At 54.4% G+C, this 19,814-nt stretch overlaps 7 protein-coding genes across 7 annotated transcripts; 2 read left to right on the top strand and 5 right to left on the bottom strand.

The window, feature by feature from the left end:
* Positions 1-179: 179 nt before the first annotated feature.
* Positions 180-731, top strand: CPAR01_08366 (LSM domain-containing protein; the record flags this gene model as incomplete). Its single annotated transcript, XM_060492634.1, has 4 exons — positions 180-202; positions 267-477; positions 549-628; positions 689-731. 4 exons carry the CDS (start codon positions 180-182, stop codon positions 729-731), a joined length of 357 nt encoding a protein of 118 aa, XP_060349004.1.
* Positions 732-1,297: 566 nt separating this feature from the next.
* CPAR01_08367 (dihydroxyacetone kinase) lies at positions 1,298-3,160 on the bottom strand (the record flags this gene model as incomplete). The annotated part of the gene is made up of 2 exons (XM_060492635.1): positions 1,298-1,794; positions 1,873-3,160. The coding sequence occupies 2 exons, from the start codon at positions 3,158-3,160 to the stop codon at positions 1,298-1,300; spliced, it is 1,785 nt and encodes a 594-aa protein (XP_060349005.1).
* Positions 3,161-4,188: 1,028 nt separating this feature from the next.
* Positions 4,189-5,629, bottom strand: CPAR01_08368 (glycosyl hydrolase family 76; the record flags this gene model as incomplete). Its single annotated transcript, XM_060492636.1, has 2 exons — positions 4,189-5,381; positions 5,437-5,629. 2 exons carry the CDS (start codon positions 5,627-5,629, stop codon positions 4,189-4,191), a joined length of 1,386 nt encoding a protein of 461 aa, XP_060349006.1.
* Positions 5,630-8,206: 2,577 nt separating this feature from the next.
* CPAR01_08369 (uncharacterized protein) lies at positions 8,207-11,115 on the bottom strand (the record flags this gene model as incomplete). Its single annotated transcript, XM_060492637.1, has 2 exons — positions 8,207-10,982; positions 11,039-11,115. The coding sequence occupies 2 exons, from the start codon at positions 11,113-11,115 to the stop codon at positions 8,207-8,209; spliced, it is 2,853 nt and encodes a 950-aa protein (XP_060349007.1).
* A 1,128-nt stretch (positions 11,116-12,243) lies between these two features.
* Positions 12,244-12,486, bottom strand: CPAR01_08370 (uncharacterized protein; the record flags this gene model as incomplete). The annotated part of the gene is made up of 1 exon (XM_060492638.1): positions 12,244-12,486. One exon carries the CDS (start codon positions 12,484-12,486, stop codon positions 12,244-12,246), a length of 243 nt encoding a protein of 80 aa, XP_060349008.1.
* A 2,112-nt stretch (positions 12,487-14,598) lies between these two features.
* Positions 14,599-16,354, bottom strand: CPAR01_08371 (large neutral amino acids transporter small subunit 1; the record flags this gene model as incomplete). The annotated part of the gene is made up of 4 exons (XM_060492639.1): positions 14,599-14,873; positions 14,932-15,307; positions 15,364-15,525; positions 15,581-16,354. 4 exons carry the CDS (start codon positions 16,352-16,354, stop codon positions 14,599-14,601), a joined length of 1,587 nt encoding a protein of 528 aa, XP_060349009.1.
* Positions 16,355-18,323: 1,969 nt separating this feature from the next.
* On the top strand, positions 18,324-19,768 carry CPAR01_08372 (ribosomal protein L4/L1; the record flags this gene model as incomplete). The annotated part of the gene is made up of 3 exons (XM_060492640.1): positions 18,324-18,528; positions 18,819-18,969; positions 19,069-19,768. The coding sequence occupies 3 exons, from the start codon at positions 18,324-18,326 to the stop codon at positions 19,766-19,768; spliced, it is 1,056 nt and encodes a 351-aa protein (XP_060349010.1).
* Between the last annotated feature and the right edge of the window lie 46 nt (positions 19,769-19,814).

Raw genomic sequence — 19,814 nt, forward strand, 5'->3', positions numbered from 1 at the left:
CCGACCTCACTGAAGCTATTGGCCAATCAGAGCATCTGTGCGCCATTACGGCGAGCCGCGAGACTGCCAAACTCTTTCAGCCTTGCTGTGTGTACCTTTGCCCAGCATTCAAAGACGTTGTCGCGACACACACCACATCGACACCCTCCACGCCTATCCCCACCAGACTGCCGCCCATCATGTCGACCGATCCTAAGATCCAGTTCGTACCTGTCCTTATCCCCTGTATGGATATCCATCCATTGTGCTAACACGTAAACCAACAGGGAGCTTCTCACCAAGTCGCGCAACGAGTTGACCGAGTACGAAATCGCACAGCTCGAAGAGCACGAGTTCAGCGCCGGACCCCTTTCCATCCTCCAGACCGCCGTCCGCAGCCACACCCAGGTCCTCATCTCCATCAGAAACAACCGAAAGCTCCTTGCGCGCGTCAAGGCCTTTGACAGACACTGCAACATGGTTCTGGAGAACGTCAAGGTGCGACAACTTCTTACTCTCGCTCGTCGCCAGAAATCACAAAAAGCGAGGCTGACGTTGGTATTCTATAGGAAATGTGGACAGAGACGCCGCGCCTGGCCAACGGCAAGAAGGGTCGTCCCGTGAACAAGGACCGCTTCATCAGCAAGATGTCAGTTTACGCCCACCGCATGCCCATTACCCCCATAATTGGAGGCTAACACCTGTACAGGTTTCTCCGTGGTGATAGCGTCATCCTGGTCCTCTTGAGCTGAAGAAATCCAACAATCGCGGATGAGAAGGAGTTGAGCGTGTTGGTCTTGTTATGCGGCCCCTCTACGATAATCATCTGGGCCATACACAAGAACGTTGAAACCGAGAAAACGGGGAGAACAAAGGGACTGCACTATCCGGCCATACGAAGAATATGCCTCAACAAGATGAATTGGGACCGTGAACGAGGCGCGCTTGGTTTGGTGACAACTTGGCGCATGCTCACCGTGCCATACCGTATGAGTTAAGAGAGAGGCGGGGGAGAAGAGCAGCGGACGAACCAGGAACTTGAGAAGGAAACAAGTTTCGCATAAATACCCACGGTAAAGTGGTTTTGTTGTTTCAAAATGGGATGAGATAGGCGTTGAAGACAAAATGGATCAATTGGGTTCTTTCATTTTCTCCCTGACTCTTTGAGCATTTTGCCGATTTTCCAAGCTTCGTGCAACCACACGAAACCCCCCTATTATCCGATTCACTCATCGAGGAAAATTACTACTAAAACAGGCGCGATCTGCCCCATACACAAGGAAACCCTTTTGGAAATTGCGGACTCGGCAATCCATCTCTACAGCTTCTCCCACCCATCCTCACCCTCAAGGCCCGCCAACCCGCTAAAGAAGCAGCTCAACCCCCACGCGCCGGGGTCGGGCACCTGCTCGAACCCGGAGCCGCCGACGTACACCGTCCGCCCCAGGCTGGCCTTCATGCCCTTTGTCGTCTCCGCGCCCGCGCGCGCCGCCTCGGCCGCCTTCTTGACGTCGCCCGACTCGCCGAGGACCTCGACAAAGGGGTACAGCGCGTCGACGAGGGTCCGGTCGCCGGGTCGCGCGGGCGTGTACCGCGACATGGCGTCGCTGCTCTGCTTCAGGGCCGCGGCCCAGGTCTTTGCGTCGGCGGACCCGGGGGACAGGCTGCGGAGGGCGGCGGTGAGGGCGTTGAGGAAGATTGCGTAGAGGGCGCCCGAGGTGCCGTCCATTGTGTTCTCGACGACGGGGACCATGGAGGCGAGGTCGACGACGGCGTCGCCTGTCAGGGGGTTCTGTGAGATGTGCTTGAGGATTGCTAGTGAGCGTGAAGCTTGTCAGCGGACTGTGCACGTTTGGTGTGACATCTAGATCGGATAGCATGTTTGTCTCTCACCTTCAGCTCCTCTCTTCAGACCGATGCCGCAATCGCCGTCACCGACGACGGTGTCATACCTAGTCACCTCGGGCTCGGCCGCAATGACCCTCTGCAGACCGCCCGTGATAGCCTTGGTGGCCGCAGCAGCATCGTACTTGAGATCGCTAGGCTTCGTCGCCTGCCCGGCGTCCGCCGCCTCCTCCCGCGTGGCCTGGTTCTTGGCCTCCCACGTCTCCTTGAGGATGGGCGACGACCAGCCCGTGGCCTCGGTCGGGTAATCGAGCAGCTGTATCATGCTCGGGCCGCCAATGTCCGTGTTGACGACGTTGAGGAGCGAGATGCTGAAGCCCAGGCCGTTGAGGCTCGTCATGTACGTCCCGCTCAGGATTCTTACGGGCCGGATCCCGTAGCTGCCCTCCAGCTGCGCCGCGACCTCGGCCGTGATGCCCCCGAGCTCGAGCGCGCTCACGCCACCGAGGTTGTTGACCAACAGCACGACCTCGTTCGAGTTGACGTTCAAAAACGCCCTGTCCTTGTCGCTCTGATCCAGCAGCTGCGTGAGCATCTTGCCCACCAACCCTTCCAGATCCGCGCTCTCCCGGCCGGAACCCGGCTCGTTGTGGATTCCCATGCCCAGCTCCGCCTCACCGAGCTGCAGCGCGCCCTCCTCCTCGCCGCTGGGCACCGCGCGCCCGGGAACGTGAACGTGCTCCAGGCTCGCGCCGACGCTGACTAGGTTCTCGGCCGTCAGGCGCGCGACCTTTGCCACCTCGGCCAGCGGCCTGCCCTGCGCCGCGAGCGCGCCGGCAATCTTGTGCACGAGCACCGTGCCCGCGATGCCCCTCCGTCCGACCTTACCCGCCTTGGCCCGCCCAACGCCGACGTCGTCGCCGACGACAACCATCTCGACCTCGAGGCCGCTGGCGCGGGCCTTTTCGACAGCCATCCCAAAGTTGAGGACGTCGCCCGTGTAGTTCATGACGGTGACGAGAACGCCCGCGCTAGTGTCGACGCGCGAGGCGACGGCCGTCCGGACCTGCTCCGCGCTCGGGCTGGCGAAGATGGTGCCCGCCACGGCGGCGGAGAGGAGACCCTGGCCGACCATGGCTGCGAAGGAGGGCTCGTGGCCCGAGCCGCCGCCCGAGACGACGGAGACGGTCTTTTTGTTGGCGGCATCGGGTGTCGGTCTGCGGTAGATGATCTTATTGGGCTTGTCGAGGGCCAGGCTTGGGTTTGTGAGGGTTAGGCTGTGGAGGGCCTGGTTGACCAACTTGGTTGGGTCATTGATGAAGTGTTTGGCTGACATTTTGAAGGGGGTTTGCTTCGGATATGTTTTGCCTGGTGAAAGGGTGAGATGTGTTGTGGTGTGATGTCCAGATAAGATACTGCTTTCTTTAGCTTGAACAACGTCACCTCTTATAATGGTGCTTTTGAAGTTGGGAAGGAGGCAAGTAATCAAAGATTATCCTCGAAATTAGATATGAGGGGGACGTTAGTAGTTGATGGGAGATGAGGAGAGAGCGAGAGAACATCCTTCTCATTCACAAGGTAAACGGGGGAACAACCCGAGTCTACTATATGTAAGTCGGCCCCAAGGGACCGAGCAATTGGACGACCATGACGTCCCACCCAAACTTCACGTCTCTCCAATGACTTCCTTTAGGTCCTCAATTGGTCCTCCTTCTCCTCCTCCCAACAGCTTCCGCGCCGCGGGGTCGGGTGGTATGTACCTTATGCGGGGCCCGCGGGGGTGGGAACGTCACCTCATCCGGCAAGCGCAAGCGCCCGGGGTCTCGCCGATGTTCTTCTGCACCGTACGAATTGGGAGATTTTTACCTCCCGCAACGCTAAAAAGAAAATGAGGGGAGTAAAATTTGAACCGGTTCATGACAGCAACTGTTGCCGTGGGAAGCTTGCCTGAATTGGCTTTTCAATTTTCATACATTGCAAGCGCCTTTTCATCATCTTGTGGCTGACACGTCTATTGAGAGACAAAGTAATGACCGCTTGCGCAAGCTCTCGATACTGGAAATGAGGATGAGGGAAAGTCTAGGCGACGGAGCATCGGAGCACAAATCGGCATCATGAAAATAGAGTGTGTATATGTAAATGTATGTGTATGTAGGGTATATCGTAAACCCGAACTCTCTTCTGGATAGAGGTCTGTACACTTGTTGCCGCCCACATACCAATGCCAGTATATCATACCAGACTGCTATCAAAGCTGGTCTTTCCCCCCAAAAACGCCTCATCACATGCCGTTGCCATATTAAATGTTCGAACGAGAACCCCAGTGCTGAATAAATGCTGCCAAAGGAACGGTTATGCCCTTTCTCATTTCATGATGAAAAAGCACCCGGCCACGATGCTCAAAGTGATAGCCGTCGTAGCGAATCCGGCAGCAACCTTATCCTTGGTCTCGATCGGCGGCAACGTAGGAATCTTGGGCTGCGAGCTCATGCCGGCGTTGGCGTTGCCCACCGACGTGCCGCCCGTGTCGGCCGTCACCGGCGCCGTCTTGGTGTCCGCCTTCTTCACGAGCATGTACATGGCGGCGTCGAGCGCGTTCATCTGCGCGCCCACACCGACCAGGCCATCGAACTGGCCTTTGGGCACCCATTGAAATCCGCACGCCGTACCCGGTTGGCCCTTGTAGCCTGTAGCCGGCGAACCGTTGCAAGCGGCAATAGCGAGTTCGGCGCTGGGTCTGAGGAGACCCATAATCTTGTCAAACAGGGAGGGCACCACCTGCGCCGTTCCGGCCATCCACCTCGTGAAGTACCCCTTGAAACTCTGCTGGTCCTGGTCGCACAGCTTGAATGCCTCACAGGCCTGCTCGAACATGGCGGTCTGGTTGAAGAACAACGTCGTCGCCTCGGTCAGCACGCCCTCGGTTCGCGTTAACCACTTTTTGTCCTGGGTCAAGTTGTACATCGTCGCGGCACCGTGCAGGAAGATGCCCGCGTTGTACGACCACTGGATCGTGTCGATATCCTTGCAGTTCATCCCGTTGTCGACCGTGGCGCCATCGTAAATCTTGAACTCGGGCGTGATCAGGCCGACGCTCGTCTCCCAATCCCAAATCTTCTCCGCCCAGTCCGCGTACGTCTGGTTGCCGGTAAATCGTGCTAGTCGAGCTGCAATGTTGAAAAAGCATCCGTTCGAAATCGAGTTCTTATAGTTGAAACCGTTGTTGAACGTGAAGATCTGCCACCGTAACCCACCACCACACGTCGCCGTATCCCAGCGGCTAACATATTGATTGAAGGTAGCCTGAGCCAGCGCCAACCATTGAGGCTTGTCTGATGGAGGGTTCGGGAAGTTGTTCTCCGCCGCGCTCATTGCCGCCATAGCCCAGAATCCTTGGTCGTCATTTCCTTCCGTCCTCGTCTGGTTTCTCGGCATGAAGTCGGCGTCATCGCCTGCCTGATGAAGTAGCGCTTGTGTTGTTACTGCGTTGTATGAATCGTCTCCCGTCAGGCGCCAGTAATCCACCATTGTGCCGAACATCGCTCCAGCCTCCCACCCTGATGCTTTGTTAGAATATATCGGATATGGAAACCCCTCGGCAAAATTACTTACAGAAGTACGGATCTGGTAAGTTGCCTGGTGTGTCGCCAGTGTTGTTTCCTGTGTAGAACTTCAACAAGCCGAAGGCTATTGTGCTCGCACCATCCTTGATGGACTGGTCTTGGTCAAAGTTGATCTTGACAGCCGCGTCCGCGAGCTGGCCCAGCAGACATGCTGCGCCAGCAACCTTCAAGAACCCCCGCATGATTGACTGTGAGTTCCAAGTTGTTGTCGTCGTCTAAGTAAAGATTGTGATCCGTTATGGAATATCAGACCGAGGCCGCAGCTCCTTCGTGGATAACGTTTGTTGCCTTTCGTCTTGGCTCTTTCGATGCTACCGTGCCAGATAGCTAGTTGGTTCAGTTGGCTATAAATGGATAAAAAACAACATAAAAATAAATCACCAACAGAATTCGTTTACTCAAGATGTCTCCTGGACTGCGAAGGGAAGAATTAAACAAGAGAAGCCTGAAACAAGCGGATACGAAGAGAGCACTCGACCAGGAGTAAAGAATGGAATAGACTTGTGAACAAGTCTTCGCAACGGTCTCGCGTTGACGAAAAAGAAAGGAATGCTTCAGAGACAATAGTCAACGAAGCCGAGATGGAGCACAAGAAGGGTAAGGGTTGAGCGGGAGAAGAGAAAGAGACCAGAATGACGTGAAGGAGAGCAACAAGAGAGACAGACTGGAGGGAAAGGAGGGGACTTTCACCCCCCATGACTGAGTTTGGACGACTTCGTCGAACACTCAACGTCGTGACCGATTTTCTGCTGCGTCAACCCCCGTACACGACGTTTCCGAACCCCAGGCGCCCTTGTCATCGTGTCGCACCGCCATGAACTCTCCCACCCCTTTTTTTTTTTTTACTCAGTACGGATAGACAGCGACGATAAGAGACAAGGGACTGTAGAGTTGTGGGCAAGAAGCGAGGCGAGCGAGGCTGTGCGTTCGGGTACGGGGAGAGATGAAACCGTTGCGGTTCGAACTTGGCAGCCTCTCCGTCTCAAGATTGGCCACGGAACCCCCTTGCGACCACAGACGTGTAACCGGAAGCCAAAAGAGACGAGTAAACATTTTAGACTTGTGTTGCCAAGCCTCTGGAAGATCTGGATCTCTTTGGGTGGAACGGTTATTTGGTTTGCAGCTTTTGCGGCGGGTTGAGCAAAAAGGATTTCCTTGAGTTTGGGGTCTCCATGGCGAGGAGTTCGCGACACAGAATTCGTATTGAAGAAATGGGGAATAGATGGCCCATCACTCTAAACTTGGAAGTTCTGTGGGTAATGATCCGACCTTTTAGCAGCTGCAGGCTATTCTCTTGTACGAGAGGGAGCCCCGATACACTGGACGACGCATAGCTGCATGCAAACTGGACTTGCTGCAGTCGTGCAGACGGGAATCCGGTGTTGCTTGCTGCAGTCCTCTCTCTGTGTGCAATGTTGCAATTCCAAGGTTGAGATCCATTTTGACGTTCGGCAAAGTTGGCTGTCACGCATGCAAGCAACGTCCAGGATTATCTGAACCACACCCCCGAGGGAACCAGGCCCGTGCTTCACACCCACCCCCTCTCGCATCGTTCTCCCACTCATCGTAAAGGAACTGCTGCATGACTATTTTCGTTCTCGCCTGCCAAATACAATGTTGGGATGGTTCATGGCTTGTAGCTCTACCAAAAAAAAACCCCCCAAAAGATGTTCTGCGCCACAAATGCCGGGTTTCCCTTTCTCGCAATGCATTATCATTCAAGGTTCGTAAAGGGAGAAGAGACAAATATCTCAAATAGTGCCGCACCCCTCATCACGCTAGCTGGCCATCTCTACCTTTGATCGACCGAGGCGAGGTCAATCAAGACCCAAAACGACTGTTGAGCACATGGACCGCGGATCCCGAGGTACGAGATCGACCTTTTACTCCGAAAGACACATGGGACACTTGAATCAATCCTCACCTACGGGGTATCACTGTTTCCTCGTGGACAAGTATAACTTGTCCGTTTCGTGCATTAGCATCAAATGCCACATTGTGTCATGGAAGCAGGTATATACCAACATGCCGCTGGAGCTGTGACTCGGGGCCTCTAGCAAAAGAAAGCTCTACCCCATTGACACGCGGAAGCCGACAGCCGTCAACCGTCAACCGTCAACCGTTAGCCTAGAGTCGTAAAATGACGCCGCAGAGTCGTAGCAGCCACCGATCTGCAAGTCCTCCCGTTTCGGGAAACCGTTGGACCGGTCGTCTTACTTCTGTGGTTCCGGGACCTCGATGCACGGAACGGTTGTATAGCAACCGCATGTCAATTCACCGCCACATCTGGGTATGAAATCCAGCCCCTTTTAGCCTGTGATTTTCTTGAGCGATCGAGGGCATGTGAGCACTGAGCTGAATGGTCTAGAAATCTTCCCAAAGGTAAATGCCCAGTATTAACGCCATCAGCAAAATTTACAGGCTGAACCTAAACTTCTTGTCTCACGTACATGGATGACTACATCTTCGCAACCCTGATTAATCTCTTATTTGATAACTGAGAATTGACTACTAAAACTACAGAGGAAAGTTGTGAGAGGCATCTAGCCCGAAGCTCTGAGAGAAAAACACACCATAATAACGCATCGTGGCAGGACTTCCACCATTCATAATGGCTGTTCCAATTTCGTACAGACGATTAGTTTCTCCATGTACTCATAAGTCTCATAGAGGCTCTATGGCGTTATGGGCCGTGCTACAAAATGATTCCAACCACATGCTCGTCTGTTTCTCATGTTCATTTCATTCATACGCATTCATCATTCCCATTTTTCCCATTCCTCGAGTAGCTTCTTGCTCTCCTCTCGCGCCCATTGCGTCCTCTCTTGCTCTAGTTTTGCCATCCTCTTGTACGTCTCTGTAAACATCTTTTGCCGCTCAATTACCTTGGTCTCGAGATATTTTGGCTCGTTACGACGGCATGCTTTGTCGAAAACAGCCCTCATTCTGATAGAATACAGCTGACACGACGCCTCTTCTAAGCGCTGTGGCTTCACATAAAAGTTCCTCGCAATGACGTTTCCGTCTCTCAGTTGAGGCGCCACCACCTCGTCGAAACAGTCACCGCAGACGGTGAACTGGGGGAGGAATTGCATGACGTGCCAATTTTGATCATAGACTGGGTTGTCCTTTGAGCACTCTGCAAACACGGAAAGGTTTTCGATGTCTGTCACAAGCTTCGCGATGTTGGGCGCTTGCGTTGTTGCGAGAGCGAGATCTGAAGTCGTCTCAAGCGCATCGAAATACATCACGAAACGCTTTCGATCGGGATTAAAGTGCATCGAGCACACGCTCCTCGTAGGTTGTGCCGTGGGGTGGAGCGTGACGAAAAGGCCTATCAGGTTGGGAAGTAGTGCCTCGATGGTTTTGGCACATTCGTAACAGACGGTGAAGTCTGGCATCGTCATCTGCGTGTACGGATTCTTGATCGAGTACCAAACGCGGGTATTTCGACGGTCTCCCGAACAGGGCTGAATACTGCTAGTCGCCTTGCTGGTGACGTTGGCAACCTGGTAGAACAGGCGCAAGTCCGTCAAACGATTCTTCAACGTCAACAGCCACGCAATGTGATACCACCCAATAGAACCAAAATCGCAGGCAATTGGCTTGTCCATCGGCCGGAATAACATGGGCATAAAGTCATTGCGGAACTCGGTGTTGAGAAACACTCCGTTGTAGCAGTCTGGGCAGATGTTGAAGTTGTCGCACCTTGGCAGACTAAGCCAATCAGCCTTGCCTACAATACCCTTCTTCCGGGGGCAGTCGGGAAAGTCAGATACGCCGCCACGGTCTGCATCGTGCGAATACCGCCGATAGCTACCCCTGGGTCCGTCAACGACTGGTGCGCCCTTGGCCGGGTCAAATTTGGCTGGTGGCCACGCTTCCATTGGCGGAATTGTTTGACTTAGATTGGCCCTCCTCTCAGGCGAGCGTCTTTTTTCTGTTGGGCTCCGTGGTCCAGCAGGAGCAGGCATGGCAGGCATGACCGCTGGTACTATCACTGGATTGTTGAAGGTAGATGCCCGAGACCTTGAACGCGCTCTTGAAGGACGCGACCCGGGATCGCGGACACTGAGGCGGCTTACTCTAGGCAACAGGTCGTCATCAGGGTATGGAACAGACTTCTCCTTGACATCCCCATTATCCCTGGGTTCCCTTGTTACCGGGAATGTTTGTGAGGATCGAGGCGGAGGAGGAGGCGGGATGTCGTCCGCGAACGACTTTGTGGAAACTCGTGGAGATGGCATCAAAACTTCTGCCGGGGGAGGTCTCGATTTTGACCTTGCCGACTGAGATGGCTTAAGCTGGACAGGACTCAGCAAGATGTCCTTGTCTTCTTGTTCCACAATCGACTTTCTCCGCCGAATATTGGCTGTCCGTGGAGTCTGCGTGTAATCGCTACTGCTGGAGCCACTGTCATCTCTGCGTCGTGGAGTTTCGCGCTTGGAATTTGATGTCCTCTTCGAGCCACCATCTCGCTCACGCTCACGCTCACGCTCACGCTCACGGTCGCGGTCGCGGTCGCGGTCGCGGTCCAAGCAATCATACGGCGGCGAAGGAGCCTTCTTCTGTGGCCGTTCACCACGCGGTACCACCCGTTCTCGTTGGTAACGAGGAGACTCGTTCAACCTGTCGCCGGACGCAACTCTTGATTCCTTTGGAGGAGAGTCAATATTAGTGTTGGAACGACGCGTTGGCGGCGGGTTCGATGATGCGTTTTGCCGTGTGTAGTTGTCGTCGAACCTTCTGCTATCCTCGGCTAGATTCGAACGGCTTCTCTGGGGCCGCGGTGCACCATTCCGACCAGACTGCGAATAATCGTAGTACACTTTCTCGCGCCCACCTGTTGCATGCTTTATCACCTGTGGTGAGAGAAGAGGCTCCTTGGGCTGTCTCTTGTCGTCCTTTGGTGAGAAGTAATCGGTAGATTGTTGCTCCACACGAGTCGCGGATTTTGTTCGTTCATGTTTTCGAGGCCGAATCTCCTCGTCTTTAACATCAGTCTCAATGCGCGAAAGCTCTTGTCTGCTCTTTTTCTTTTCGAGATCTGGTCGCTTGTGTTGATTCAGATCCTCGACTGGAGGCGACCGGTATTTTCTGCCAGTGTTCGCTTCGTAGTTTGCTCCGTAGTCGCCCTTGATCTCAGGCTTAGCATGACGCGAGCGTTCGGCAGCGCGTGCTTTGGCGTCGTCTGACGAATCTTCATCTTCTGTCCCGCTCGTAGACTTTGGCACCAGGACGAATCGGCGTTCGGGATTGTGTTCGTGTACCTCCATTATGATGGGGTATTGATCGGCATCACCTCGCGATGGAGGCTCGGTGTCGCTCGTACGCGAGGCGGCGCTGCCGTGCTCTTTTTGGAGCGCTTCGGTCTCATCTTCGACTGTTGGCGGGGGCGGAAAGTGTTTGCGACGGGTGAGCCTCAATGGCGGGTCGAAGGACCTGGGTACTAGCGGATCCGGGTTGGAGGCCGGTCGGGTAGTATTGGAGATGCTGGAAACATGAGGAGGAACGGCCGGAGCATCCGTGCTAGGTCTGCGACTTGGGTAAGACATGATATACAGCAGAGAGGTAGGGAAAGATGGGCTTACTGCTTGGGAGTTTTGGCCCTAGAGGTTGTGAAGAAGCCCGTCTGTAGAAGATCTTCTATGTTGCGTGATTCGCTCATATTCGGAGAGTTGGGGTGCCAGATGGGAACGAAAACTCAGACAGATTATCGGGACTTTGAAGGCATCGTGTGTCTCTGCAGCTGACGAGGACGGGAGCGAAAGACCCCGGTCTCTCAGGCGGTTGTCGCAGCCTTGCGCAACGTTTCGTTTTTTCCGCTGAGGTGTGTTTTCTGGCCTTGGTCGCACTGAATATTGGTAATTGTGGTAGACGGTAATGTTGCTTGTCCAAGGCAAGATATGTACGGATCGAGATATAAGTAGCGGTATCGCGTCAGCGGAAGCGAAGGCAGACCTGGACAAGGACGTAAGAGTCGTGAAGCGTTCCGACTGGCCGGGCGGTGGGGGAGTTGTAGCTGTCGGTATTGAGATTGAAGGAAAGATAAGAGGTGCGGAAGATTGCTACCACGACGAATTCCCCCAAAAACGGCTGGGGCTGGAAAGACGGGCTAAATTCAAGAAGGCGTCTTGTTTGGTGTCAGGCGGGGAGGGGAAGGTGGGATGTGGGAAGCGTTGAAGATGCGGCGTAGGTGCAAGTCCTTATTTGAACATGGGCGACAGGGGGGTGTGGATGATGAGGAGGGGGGAGGAAAGGATACTGAGGGTGGGAAAGTGTTGTCGTTTTGGTGCCCCTCCATGATGACGGGGTGCGGCGCAGGTGTGCAGACTAGAGGTAATTTGTATCCCCACCCGACGGGCTGCTGTGGTATGGATACTGGCCTGCGAGTGTGGTGCTGTGGTGCTGGCTCCTGCTGTGCGCGCGTGTGTTTATCCCGGGCTGGGCTGGGCTCTCTTTCTTTCCCGCCCCGCCGTTCCATTCCAACTAAGGTACTCCGTACGGATACAGATACAAGATACATTGGATGTTACTCCGTACGAACCTAAGGTAGGAGAAGATACCAAGACACCTCAGCCGGAAAGCAGGCACGTAGGAAGGGCCTTCCTGGTCTTGTCATCTAGCCAGCCAGCGCAGTGCCCCAGCTGCCCCGGGCGTTCGATGGCTCTTTCCAGGATTGCCTGTTCGGTGCCCTCCGCCGTCGCCATTCAGGGCAGGAACACAGCTTCACAGTCAGTGCCCTGCGGTCACCGAGGTGACACCGTTCCCAAGACGCAACTCTCTGATGTTGGATTCAGAGTTTCGAGGGCACGGGAAAATCCTCCTCGCAGCTTATCACAACAAAACCTGCCGCTCTGGGCCCGACGACCGAACTATAGCCTCCCAGCCTTACATATTCCCCCCCGTCTTGTTCGGTCAACCGACTGGCTGTCTCTCTGTCTGTGGGAGACCACCAGTGCCAGTGCATTTCATTGCCGTTTTCCAACGTCCAACAACAAACAAACCTCGCCAGGTCTCCCTCTCCACCTGCAGCCATGCAGCCTACGTGTTATTCACCTACCTTACGCACGCCTCCTCTCTTCTGTTTACGAATGCTCTGTCACACTGAGTGTCTGTTCAGCAATACAGAAATACAACGAAAAGACACAAAGCATTACTCAATTCTTCGGAATGGATGGTGGCGATGACTCGATCCGAGATGCACCATTTCCACACTTTCTTTCGCCCTTGCTACTCGCCCTCCCCAACCTGCATAAGAATGATGGCAAGATGGCCATGCCCACGGCGCATCTTGCAGATGGAGCCCTTTAGCCCCCCTCCCAACGTCCAAGGTCAAAGCCTAAGAAACGTTCGAGCGTGCGGACGGCCCAAGGCCTGAGTGCATCGGCATCGACCAGTATCCACTTTCCACCCGGTTCTCACCTCCGGCCTACCTAGCTTGATACCTTCTTGCATATGCTGGGAACCTGTTTAGGGCAACTGACGCTGTCGATTCGACCGTCCACCTGCGATGAGGCCTGGCACGGTACCACGACAGCCTGCCGTCCCTGCCTGCATTTCAACCCTTTCCACGGTTGCACGGATTTGCCTTGACGGGGCCCGACCCTGATCTTTGCACACCTTTGAGGTTACGATGCCCGTCTACAGATAGGTACTCAAGATGAAGACAAATTGGTTGTGGTCGATCAAGAAAAATGACTAGGGCAAACTAAACATATGGTTACGAGGGTTCTCCAAACGAGACTCCAACGGTCCATCTGTCATTGGCCCAGAGCGACAGCAGCATGCGCCACGCGGCGTTGCCGTGTACTCTTTGTGAGGTCAGTTAACGGCCGACTAGTCGCCGTGAAGGTGAGGGGCGAGGCTTAGTCTACGTTGGATTCCATGCCTGGCACCACGGTCAATTCCCAAGGCTCGCCCCCTTCGGTCAACGAATGCCGACTGCCCGTTCTACGATGTGACGAAATTCAGACATCAAGCAACACTTCCCGTTCCCCCGGACGGCGTTGAGTTCGTATCTTGGTAATAAGACGGGCATCGACCCTATCCGCCCGTTGCCGTGTACTAGGTAGTTTCGCGGGAACAATAGTATGAAGTGAAACGCATTGCCCTCTATCTTTCGTTTCTGGCACTAATCTATGACAGAGAAAATGCAACATCCTAGGTCACCTTACGTATCTTTTTGCTGAAAAGTTAGCAGAGATGCTGTGGCCATGTCAGACGTCGTCCTACCTACCCACCCCCACACCTCCTCCAGGCTGCGAGACTCGCCTCTTCTCTCCCCCCTCCATCCCATAACGGGGTCATGCACACGGCTAGCTGCCGCAATTGTTGGATAGCAAAAGTCTGCGCTTTCTAGAATACCCAAAGTCTCCGACGTCTTAGAGCTGCAGCTATCTACGCCAGCTCGTCATTCAGACTACCATCGACACCCTTCAATTCCGATGATCTGCATTGAGAAAGAGCGGTGGGATTTCAGTGCAACGCTTCTCACGCCACAACAACGGTCTCCGTTCAACATGATCAAAAGCTCAAATCTTGGGCGACTTTGACATTGCCAATCACTTAAAGATCTCAAGCCAATTGTGCCGAAGCTAACTGCAGTGGCCCCTGGTTGCGGTCATCCAAGCTCTTCAGACACCGTGCATTTTGCATCGTCTAGCGTGGCCACAAGCCTATCTTTGGGGCCACGGCGGTCATCCCCTGACGTCTTTGAATAGCATCGAATTGGTACAGTTTCACCACGCCTTCCACTTGACTGAGAATAAGGAGGCATCCAGGCCCGACACGGACCGTGCTACTGCCCAAAGTTCCACAGACCTCTCCGCCTCCGGTATCTAACGTGCCTAACGCCTGTCGATTAACCGCTGACATTCGACTGCGACTTGGCCAGCTGTGGGGAAGCTGGCCGAATTCACAGCCAGCGGGATGTGTGCCGTTCCATTAAGCGGTTCTGTTCCGCAAGAGCAGCTTTGGCAAGCCTTTAACGCGTCACAGACTTTGGAAACTCAGGTCTGACTAGAGAGCTTGCTTGAGAGGACAGTCCAAGCTCCGGGCCGGACAGGCCAGCCGCGTATGACTGCTCCGGCCGGGGGAGCAATGCAGCTGCCGCACGGCCACAACAGAAATATCGATGGCTGGGCGAGCCTCATCCGGTCTCTGCGTAGGTGAAGCCGCGCAAGCCAAACCTGAGCGAGAAGAAGCCGATGCCGAGCAAGGCGACCAAAAGAATAGCCCCTCCCTGCAGAGGTTCAGAGATGACTCCTCTGACGACCAACAGGCCACTGATGGCGCTAAAGATGACAGGATTGATGAGCCAAGTGCTATACTCGGCAGCCTTCGCCCCCGGTACGCGGCCGTCTCTTCTACGGAGAAGTATGAGGCCAACGGCTGAGGAGAAGAAGATCATATACGCCGCCAAACCTCGACTATGTGTTAGTTGATAATTCTGTGCGATTGCTTTCCAAACGGAGAGGCTCACCAATAAAAGTAACGAGCCCATTGAAGCTTCCGACACCTACATATACGATTGACAAGGCACAGTTCAACATAAGGGGGAGCAGTGGCACGTTTCTCCTCCACCGACGATTCTGGGTCCAGGATAAGAAGCCCTTGATAGGTCCTCGGACCAGTCTCGGCGTAGACGAAAGATATTCGTCGACACACACAGCCTCGTCTTTTTCGTGGTAACAGTGCAGATTTGCCAGGATCGCAGGGAAATATCCCCTCTGACTGGCAACAACGACGAGCTTGGCGGTCGCAAAGACGTTGGAGTTCAAAGCACCCATTGCCGAAATGGACACTATCACGCAAAAGAGAAGCCCAGCCCAAGTTCCAAGGATCCTGTTGGCGAACTCCTATTCTCGAGTCAGCCTTACAAAACTTTTCCATCCGGCTCGCTTGTAATGCTTACCACTGCGACGGTGCTGCTTGTCCGCATGACGCTCATGGGTAGGCAGACATACAGAGCCGCATTCATCAGCATGAAGCCGATGATCACCACAATCATGGAGCCATTAATCACGAGGGGCAGATCTCTCCTTGGATTTTTCATATCTCCCAAGACAAAGCCAACCTGCCGGGTTATCAGTTCCCATCCACTGCCAAAGTGAGCGAGCAGTCAAACTCACCATTTCCCAGCCGGCATAACACCAGAGAGCTCCAAACGTTGCCGTTCCAAAATCACCGAGCCACTCCCAAAGACTGATTTCTCGCTGCTCAGGAGCCTGGCCAAACCATCCATACTCGGATGAGGGGACACCCTCTCCGTGACCGAAGGCCCAGACGCCGCAGCCAAGGACGATGATGATAGTCAGAGCCGTCATCTTTAAAAAGAGAAACAAGTTGGCCGCTTTTGCGCCCGCGGTCGCACCCAGGCAATTAACCAGTGTCATGGTCACGATGCAGCTCGCCGCCACCACCTTTGATACCCAAGGCGGCAGCGTCTCTTGGTCGGCCACAAAGGCCTCAGTCAGATAATCCGCGAAAATTGTCGCAATCATTGAGTTCGCCGCGGGCTTGATGATGGTGCACCAGACCCAGGTGAACAAGAACCCGGCGAACTCGCCGTAGCAGGCCCGCAGGTATTCCTGGATGCCGCCATTATTGGGGATGCGTAACCCAAGTTCGATGAAGGAGGCGGCGCCCGTCCAGACGAGAAGACCACCAAAAAGCCAGGCCAAGAGGCCGTATCCTGGAGCAGTGACAAATTGGCTAATTTGCGAGGGTACGCTGAAGATCCCCGAGCCGATTTGTAGGCTGATAACGATTGCGAGGCCGTTGAAGAGGGTGAGCTTGCGTGACGCCGACGCCGCCGACGCTGCCGGGGAAGTATCGCGGGATCTTGCTGTTGCCGGGGGCCGTTGGAGGAACGGCGAGGTTTCGTCGGTGCGGAGGTCCGCCATTATCGGAGGAGCTGACTTTGAGATTGCTCAGCTTAGAGCCGAGGGGCGTTAAGTCTTACAAACGACCTTCGAAATCCATGCAAGGTGAGTGGTGGGATCCAAGAAGTGTTTGAGTTCACTCCTTTCTCAGTCTCGTAAACAGCGTTTTACGAATTCATGAGAAAAAACATATAAGGGGAGGTAAGTCGAGTCTAAAAGTAGACCAGCTCGGGTATAAAGTAATGGGTTCGGATGCCGACTGTGAGGAAAAGGGTTCGTTCGATTGCGACACTGGACGCGTAGCGTTTTACCTTATCTCTGGAGCAGTTGACAGGGATCTTTGCGCCCTGTCTGGGGTCTGATAGCATGATTCCGGATAGCCTTTGGCAATCTGCATCTAATCAGATCCGGCTGCTCTTCATCCTCATCACTGGTGGGAAAGATAGTGGACTATTTCCTGTTTCCTATGAGCTGTGCGCACAATGATTCTGAGAGGCTTCCAAAGGCTTGATTCGCGAGTTGTAACGTACCAACCTACAGGCAACTTCATACGAACTGAGAGACGGTGACCGTTGGCGCTTGACTACCGGTTGGAACAGGCTTAGACGAAGGGAGCTTGGGAGAAAGATTATGGTCAGTGATATCCTCTGTCAACTCAATAATAATAAATACCACATCAGCCCTGATGGTCTAGCGGTATGATTCTCCCTTAGGGTCTTCTGACATATCTGGGAGAGGTCCCAGGTTCGAATCCTGGTTAGGGCCCAATTCTTTTGCATTTTGGCCAAGATTGTCAGGATGGACTTGCTTGTGACTGATACTTCTGCTGAAACTTCTCTTTGGCGTTGCATGGGCTTGGTTGAGCGTGGGCGTCAGTAAAGAGGTATTTGCGGCCACCCGCTTGCACTTACACGGATATGTATGAACTCATCTACTAGATGTGTGCAGCCCACTCACTATGCATACAATACATCAAGGGAAAAGATGCAGCTGGCCAAGAATCGTATCCAGAAGCTTAGCAGCTGCAGCTATGTTTCTAAAACAGCTTTTGTATGTGTTTTTGGGACTATGTGCAGGAGAATATGGCCTGTCTACAGAGCATGACACTGTAGTTTGACAATATTCTCACTCCCACTTGGCATAGGCATCTTAGGTCAGTCAGTTCGTCTTGATATGTATATATTCTGGCCAAACATAACGTTGAATTGTCTGAGCTTTGGAGCATCAGACTTGTCAAAGAACGTCAACGAATCGAAACGTTGCCGAACACTGACAGACGCTCGAGAAACAGAGCTTTCGTTGCTAGAAATGGAGGCAAAGTGTTTGCGGTGTACTCAGCATCAACCCCCTGGTATGCACCAGAACTATTCTCAACTCTGAACGCCAAACCGAGACGCATTGAACTTAATCTCATATATGATGAGATTGAAATTGTTGGGTCAACTGGCATCGACGTAGGTTATAAAAGTTGGCCAAGTGCCCAGCGCACTCCAAGGATGCGGTAAAGCGGGCTTTACGATCTGGAGAGACCCGTTGACCCGAGTCCCGCCGCCCGTCCACACCGTCCTCCGGCATTCCATGGCGAAGGTGAAAGGTGGGGTATTTACTGTGCCAGAGCAATTTGGGAAAGCACTGTGCCTCCGGTGCCTCACGTGATTCAAGCCGGGCTTCGCTAACAGGTACCTGGGTACCTGGGTACCTAGGGTCTCCGCCGCCCACACCGATTTTTTTTCTCACATTGTCGTGTGAAATTGATCGCGAAGCCAAAGTGCAAACTTCAACCCCGTCACTAACCAGCAGCCACTGAAGCCCACCGTTGACCCAGGTAAGCTCAATTTTCTTTGCTCCCTGGTTCTCTACGAAAAAAATCCGAATTCTCCATTTTCAAGCAAGGCGTCCCGGCAAATTTCAATTCTTTTCTTGTCCTCCATTATCATCAACTAACCATTTGTGCTTTTCTCTTTTCACAGGTCAATCAACGATCAACACAATGGCTTCGAGACCTACCGTCACCATCATCGGCAAGGATGGCAAGTCCTCCGGCAACACTCACACCCTGCCGGCTGTCTTCCTGAGCCCTATCCGTCCCGATATCGTCCAGGAGGTTCACAAGGGTCTGGCCAAGAACAAGCGCCAGCCCTACTCCGTCAGCGAGAAGGCCGGTCACCAGACCTCTGCCGAGTCTTGGGGAACTGGTTAGTCGACACCTATCCGGAGCGAGAGCGTCACGAGGGGAGGATCTTCGAATTTTCAGCTGGAGTGGTGGAACCGAAAATTCGACAGGGAAGGAAAGGCAATCGGGACCTCGAGACAGACATCTAGGAAGGGGGGTTCGATACAACCTGCCACGAGGTGGATGTCCGAGGGCCCGAAGCGAAAACTTTCTCGACGAATTGGAGGATCCCCGACCGACTGAGAAGAGAGAGGACTTGACCGAAGACGTCACTCTGAGAGGGGAATAATTGTGCTGACAGAAACACCACAGGTCGCGCTGTTGCCCGTATCCCCCGTGTCTCCGGTGGTGGTACTCACCGTGCCGGTCAGGCCGCCTTCGGTAACATGTGCCGTTCCGGTCGCATGTTCGCCCCTACCAAGACCTGGCGCAAGTGGCACGTCAAGGTCTCCCAGGGTCAGAGGTGAGACTTTTTCCATCTCCAGATTCTTCACCACCCCCACTGCGGGGATCGTGAAGATCGAGCCAAAAGCGCGGCGTTTCTAACAGGCATAAACTACAGACGTTACGCTACCGTTTCCGCCATCGCCGCCTCCGGCGTTGCCCCCCTCCTCCAGGCCCGCGGTCACCAGGTCTCCAACGTCCCTGAGGTTCCCCTGGTCGTCGACTCTGCTCTCTTCGAGAACGCCGCTGTCGCCCGCACCTCCGCCGCCGTCTCTCTCCTGAAGACCGTCGGTGCCTCCGACGACGTCGAGAAGGTCAAGAAGTCCAAGAAGCTCCGCGCCGGTAAGGGTAAGCTTCGTGGCCGCCGTCACCGCCAGCGCCGCGGCCCCTTGGTCATCTACGACCCCGAGGTCGACGGCAAGGAGCTCGTCACCGCGTTCCGCAACGTCCCCGGTGTCGAGACCTCCCCCGTTACCGCCCTCAACCTCCTCCAGCTCGCCCCTGGTGGCCACCTCGGCCGCTTCGTCGTCTGGACCTCCGCTGCCTTCAAGTCCCTGGACACCATCTACGGCACCACCACCCAGCCCTCCGCCCTCAAGAAGGACTTCCTCCTTCCCTCCAACATCGTCTCCCAGAGCGACCTGACCCGTCTGATCAACAGCTCGGAAACCCAGTCCGCTCTCAACGAGCCCAAGGGTTACGCCGTCACCCGCCGCTCCGCGGTCCAGAAGAAGAACCCCCTCAAGAACAAGCAGGTCATGCTTCGCCTGAACCCCTACGCCTCGGTATTCGCCAAGGAGGCTGCCCAGAAGAAATAAACAATTTCTTACCTGGGACGGGTGTTCTGACGACGGTGGTGGAATG

The sequence above is a fragment of the Colletotrichum paranaense genome (genome assembly GCF_030867605.1).
Source record: "Colletotrichum paranaense strain IMI 384185 chromosome Unknown Scaffold_6.1, whole genome shotgun sequence".
Taxonomy (NCBI): Eukaryota; Fungi; Ascomycota; class Sordariomycetes; order Glomerellales; family Glomerellaceae; genus Colletotrichum; species Colletotrichum paranaense.